This window comes from Lonchura striata, chromosome 3 (genome assembly GCF_046129695.1).
Source record: "Lonchura striata isolate bLonStr1 chromosome 3, bLonStr1.mat, whole genome shotgun sequence".
NCBI classification, from domain to species: domain Eukaryota; kingdom Metazoa; phylum Chordata; class Aves; order Passeriformes; family Estrildidae; genus Lonchura; species Lonchura striata.
The window spans coordinates 96217317-96223316 of NC_134605.1; the positions used below are offsets into that span (position 1 = coordinate 96217317).

General features: G+C 39.4%; 1 protein-coding gene across 2 annotated transcripts in view; it reads left to right on the plus strand.

Moving 5' to 3' along the window:
- Positions 1 to 5703, plus strand: part of TRAPPC12 (trafficking protein particle complex subunit 12) — a 52835-nt gene extending 47132 nt beyond the window's left edge. For both annotated transcript variants that reach the window (XM_021551200.2, XM_021551201.3), the window contains exons 11-12: positions 272 to 359; positions 1740 to 5703. In XM_021551200.2, the coding sequence (XP_021406875.2) occupies positions 272 to 359; positions 1740 to 1982 (331 nt within the window). In that variant the 3' untranslated portion in view covers positions 1983 to 5703. The remainder of the gene's footprint in view (positions 1 to 271; positions 360 to 1739) is intronic.
- Positions 5704 to 6000: the final 297 nt, after the last annotated feature.

Consider the following 6000-nt stretch of genomic DNA (forward strand, 5'->3'; position numbering starts at 1 on the left):
AAATAATTCTGGGAAGAGAGTATCTGCATTTAAATTAATAAAACACAATGAAGACTGTTGCTTTCATAGGCAAAAAATATAATAGCTGAGCGATACAAGTTGTCATTCCATTTGTCTGTAAAACAGTGTCTCCTTCACACTGTAAAGAACAAATGTCAGAAACTCTCTCATCTGTAACAGGAAAAATAAAAAATGGTGTCCATTCTTTTTAAAATGTATTATTACCTTGGGTTTTTGAGTAGAACTCATTTATATGTCACTTACTTTCTAGAGCATTTCTCCACCTTGGTCAGAATAATTTTGCAGAAGCTCATCGATTTTTCACAGAAATTTTAAGGATCGACTCATCAAATGCTGTGGTAAATCTTCAAATTGCTACATATATAATGAACACCTAAATTATTCTCGTAATACTTCATGCATGGATTTAATTAGTACCCAAGTATGCTCAGAGATTTACAGAAAAATGGGATGTGGCATGTGTGCCAAAAGGTTTTCAGTATCCATAAAGGATAAGATGGAAAATGGGATGGGAAATTAAGAACCAGTCTGTATGAAGAGCGTGAATATTTAGGCATGCCTGTAGAAATTCCGAGACACTCTTCTTTTACAGGATCTTTGCAAAAGCCCTTTTTTTTTCACTCACTGTTTTTAGCATAGACTTGCATGTCAGAAAAAGAAACAGCATCTGCCAACGTATATAAAATTAACTTGATTTCTCACAACATTGAAACGATATTGTAATTTTAAACATGACATTTTTAACACGTTGCATATCAGAGCCTTGGGTTCCTGTCACAATCTGAGATCAAAGAGCTGTTTATTTACCTTTGGGTTTCCTACACCTGGCAGTTTTCAGTGCATGGTCATGTAGGTGTTCCTAAGAAGTCAGACAGCTTACCCCCAGTAATCTGCTCCAAGGGCATTTACAGACTGAAGGGACTAAGTTTAAGGAACACGTGAATTGCATTATTTTGCAGGCTGTAAAATAGCTTGTATTATAAATCACACAAGTTCATGTAAAGTTTCCTGAGTGGACAGAAAAATATTTTTTACTAAAAGGCCATGTTCTTTCTTTATCTTCAGCTTTCAGAAAATATGAAAGTTTCTGCTCCTAAACATGTTATAACATGTTTTCAGTTTGTACTGTTGGAATCTTTCAGGAACTCATAAAACCTGTTTTGTGTGATAAGGAAAATGGAACCTGACTTATCATTCATTATGTATTTAGACTGCCCTATCTGCTGGATTTACTTGAAGTCATCTGTAGATGCCTTTGTGATAAGAAAGTATCTTCCTGTTGCTTACGTGGACACATAAGCCAGAGAGAGAGAAAAACACTTCTGAAGATATAATGAAGTAATTTTTTAAAAAATATGAAAATGCATCTGGAGGCTCATGTGGTTTCTGAAATTTGTTTCTTTTGGCTTTCAGACTTAACTAATGTCCCATACTATTTATATTTCATTTTAGACTGTCTTTTAGAGTTTCATTTGTTAGAAGTCAGCAGGTCCTACTGGCAGAGGGTAAATCTTGAAATTATAAGAAAAGGATAGCATTGTGTAATTGATAATGTATTTTAGTTTTGCACTCAGATGCAGAATAGTAATTCATAGCATACAGTAAATATGTTGTAACTGCAGATGCTAGACTTTCTTTCCTTCTCTCTCATCACCTGTAAATACATACATATATATATTTATAAACACAGTATTTGTTTACAATCTATTTTTCACTAGGCTAACAACAATGCTGCTGTTTGTCTTCTTTACCTGGGGAAACTGAAGGATTCCCTCCGGCAGTTGGAAGGGATGGTCCAGCAGGACCCTCAACACTATCTACATGAGAGTGTCCTCTTCAACCTGACTACTATGTATGAACTGGAGTCATCTCGCAGTATGCAGAAGAAGCAGGCACTTCTGGAGGCTGTAGCTATCAAAGAGGGTGATAGCTTTAATACTCAGTGTCTCAAGTTAGGATAGATCATTTCCAACTAATTTTTTCCAGCAAGGCTGATTTTTTAAATTGTATATACTCTTGCTAATGTGTAAATGTGAAATAAAATCTATTCAATTATGAATATTTAGTGGCATTCCTACAGAACCTGTCATCTCTAAAGGGCCTGTCATTGCAAAAACTTTGTGCTGAATTAGAGCCAGCTTCATCCCTACAGTGTCTGTTCCTGTCCGGTTGCTCCTCATTACAGTGCACTATATATATATGTGTTTGTCTATATCTATATTCATATACATATATATATATATATATATACATACACAGATTCTTTTATGAGGAAAACTAAATTTAACCTTACATTGTCTTGATAATTTTGCAGTAGTCAATGAGCAAGCCATGTGAGCTTATTTCATCAGCTAGAAGTTATTGACAAAATATCAGTGTGCGTATTTCAGAAAGGAAATTCTGAATGCACCTCTCTTCATTTGCTTCTACGGTATGTGCTTCATTTTGTCCCCATCAGACTCCTGAATATTACACCTTTCTGTGTCCATGGCTGTCAGAGGAGGCTGCTTGATAACCACCATTCAAAGTCACAGCATGGCTAAGGTTGGGAGGAACTGCCAGAGGCCATCTGGTCCAAGTCCCAGTAGCACAGGAACATGTCCAGGAGGATGTGAGGGAGTCATACAGTCCTGCACAGTATTAGTTTCCCACAGTATGAGGGACTGTACTAAATGGTCTCCCTGTACTTCCTTGCTTTTGTGTTACTGTTGGATCTTTCAGATTAAAACACATGGATTCTGCAAAACTGCTCCACTCTGGCATTCTGCTGGGTAGAGAAAGGAGCACTGCCAGATGGAGTGGAAACACAGTGGATTTCAGCTCAATTCCTCTCTTTTCCCATTATAAAGCAAAAACACCGAGCACAAGGTATTTCCCAAGGAAAATGATGCAGAGCCTGAGGCAGAGGTATCTAAGGGTTAGGCCACACAGTGGAAGCAAATATGGCTCAGGACACAATGCAGTTATCAGTGATGCAACAGTATCAGCATACACTAATTTTGGCATCCCTCAGAACACAGATTCTTGGAATCACAGTACTGCTGTGATACCAGTGTATTTCACATCTCTGCCCACATTTCTCCCTTCAGCTGTATCATAAAGATTCAATGCAGATACTCCCACTCATACACAACATATGCATCTGTTCGTAGGGGAGTTTTATTGTTCTGAGATTTAATGCTTAGCAATTGGACTAGCTTCTTGTCACAAATCACTGCCATGGGACAATTCCGTAAGTGTGTTACATTTTTTAATACCATATCGATCAATTAATTCTCACTCCCTTTTAATTCACCCACCTGTATTTTTAAGTAACCAATAACTCATTTTTATGCTTGTCCATCTGGAGATACTGTACACGGGCCAAACAGTTGTCCTAAAAAGTCCAGTTGTTTGAAAACTGCAGTCTAGATATGCAGACATAAGGATGCTGCAAAATCGCTGGTCACCTGAAAAGACATAAGCCTACAGCTTATACAGAAACAGAATTTACTCATTTTTACAGTGTATTTCTGTTTTACAGGCCATACTTGTACACTGAAACAACAGCTAGTTATGTACCAGTCAACTGAAAAAAAAAATGAAAGCAGTTGGTATTTCTGTTTCTGACTTGGCCTCTAGGTTGAACAGCTGGATCTGAATGAAACTTGCACAGCACCTGGGTAGACTTGTCCTAAGGTACCACTACTAAATTCAAAAATGAAATATTCAGCACCACCTGCTTTAGCTGGGCTTAAACACCATTTGCATAACTTTAGTGAGTATTAAAATACTAAATTAAAAGTAGTTATATTGGCATTATTCTTTATGAGGTTTTACATTTGTTTTAATTTCTGCTAGGATTTTAGACAAGGCTTAACAATAATTTGACAGATTCTCAGTTTACATTGATAACTGAATTGAAATCACTGTCATTTTCATTTTGTTACAGCTGTTAATCTGATCAGGCATGTTACTTCCTATACTCATTTTTTTATTATCTTAGTATATTTTCACAGAATCACAGAATCACAAGGTTGGAAGAGACCTTCAAGATCATCAAGTCCAACCCATGCCCTACCACCTCAACTAAACCATGGCACCCAGTGCCACATCCAGTCTTTTTTGAAACACATCCAGGGATGGATGGCACCCAGTGCCATATCCAGTCTTTTTTGAAACACATCCAGGGATGATGACTCCACCACCTCCTCGGGCAGACCATTCCAGTACTTTATCACCCTTTGCGTGAAAAACTTTTTCCTAATATCTAACCTATATTTCCCTTGACGCAGCTTGAGACTGTGACCTCTGGTTCTGTCAGTTGCTGCCTGGTGAAAGAGACCAACCCACACCTGACTACAGCCACCCTTCAGGGACTTGTAGAGAGTGATAAGGTCACCTCTGAGTCTCCTTTTCTCCAGGCTAAACAACCCCAGCTCCCTCAGCCATTCCTCACAGGGTTTGTGTTCCAAGCCCCTCACCAGCCTTGTTGCCTCCTCTGGATGTGCTCAAGTGTCTCAAGGTCCTTCCCAAACTGAGGGGCCAGAACTGGACACAGCACTCAAGGTGTGGCCTCACCAGTGCTGAGTACAGGGGAAGGATGACCTCCCTGCTCCTGCTGGCCACACCATTCCTGATACAGGCCAAGATGCCCTTGGCCTTCTTGGCCACCAGGACACACTGCTGGCTCGTGTTCAGCTGCTGTCACCAGTACCCCAGGTCCCTTTCTGCCTGGGCACTGTCCAGCCACACTGTCCCCAGCAGAGGGTTATTGTGGCCAAAATACAGGACTCGACACTTGGACTTATTTAACTTCATCCTTTTAGACTCTGCCTATCTATCCAACCATTCCAGGTCTCTCTGCAGAGCCCTCCTACCCTCCAACAGATGGACACATGCTCCCAGCTTAGTGTCGTCTGCAAATTTACTAATGAAGGACTCAATACCCTCATCCATGTCACTTATAAAAATATTGAACAGAACTGGCCCCAGCACAGACCCCTGAGGGACACCACTGGTGACTGGCCACCAGCTGGATGCAGCACCATTCACCACCAGTTTCTCCAGCATAGGTCCCTTTTCTTGGGCATGGGGTTTTCTTCAGAGATAAAAAGAACTCCTGTGATGTGACAACCATTGTTCTCAAAGATGCTGAGAGCACTGAACAATTTACCAGGACATGCAATGATAGGACAACGGGCAACAGTTATAAACTAAAAGAGGGTAAGTTTAACTTTGACATAAGGAAAATATTATCTTCTTGGTTTGGCACTGGAATAGTTTGCCCAGAGAGACTCCCCATCCTTGAATGCATTAAAGAGAAAGGCTGGTTGGGTTTTAAGCAAACTGTTCTAGTGGAAGGTGTCTGTGCCCTTGGAGAGGGTTGAACTAGATGTGCTTCAAAGGTCTTTTCCAACACAAGATAAATTTTTTTTACAGTATTATGTAAAATAATATAAAAGAGATTCACACACATTTACCTGAAGTGTCATGTTGCATTGCTGTACCGTTATGTTTTCAGAAAGTGTTGTCTGTTCCAATGCTAAGTGAAAGTAGCATGATCTGTCATCATCCAGCATACTGAAGCTACCTGCCTCTTTACAACTGAAATAAAAAGCTTTTTGGTTCCATAGTTCCTGATACTGCACATGTAAATGACAGTGTATTCTGATCAACAGAGAATAAAAAGTTATTATCCTAGTCAGAGTCCAATAACCATTGTAAAAGAAACGCTCTGAAAACAAAATCTTGTTTTCCAAATTTCTCTACATTCTAATTCATGTGTATTGCTACATAGCACTTCAGCATGTTTGCTGTGTTCTTATTAGTAGAAGCTTTTACTCAGATAAAAATACCATTAGAGGAGACTTGGACTGGGTGACCTCTAAGCTCAGCCAGGCATTAAACAAGTGACATCCTGGTAGACTTGCAGAATAATTAAAATCCAAATGCAAAGGCATATTATCACTGCTGGATGTATGCAAATTGTTAACTGTT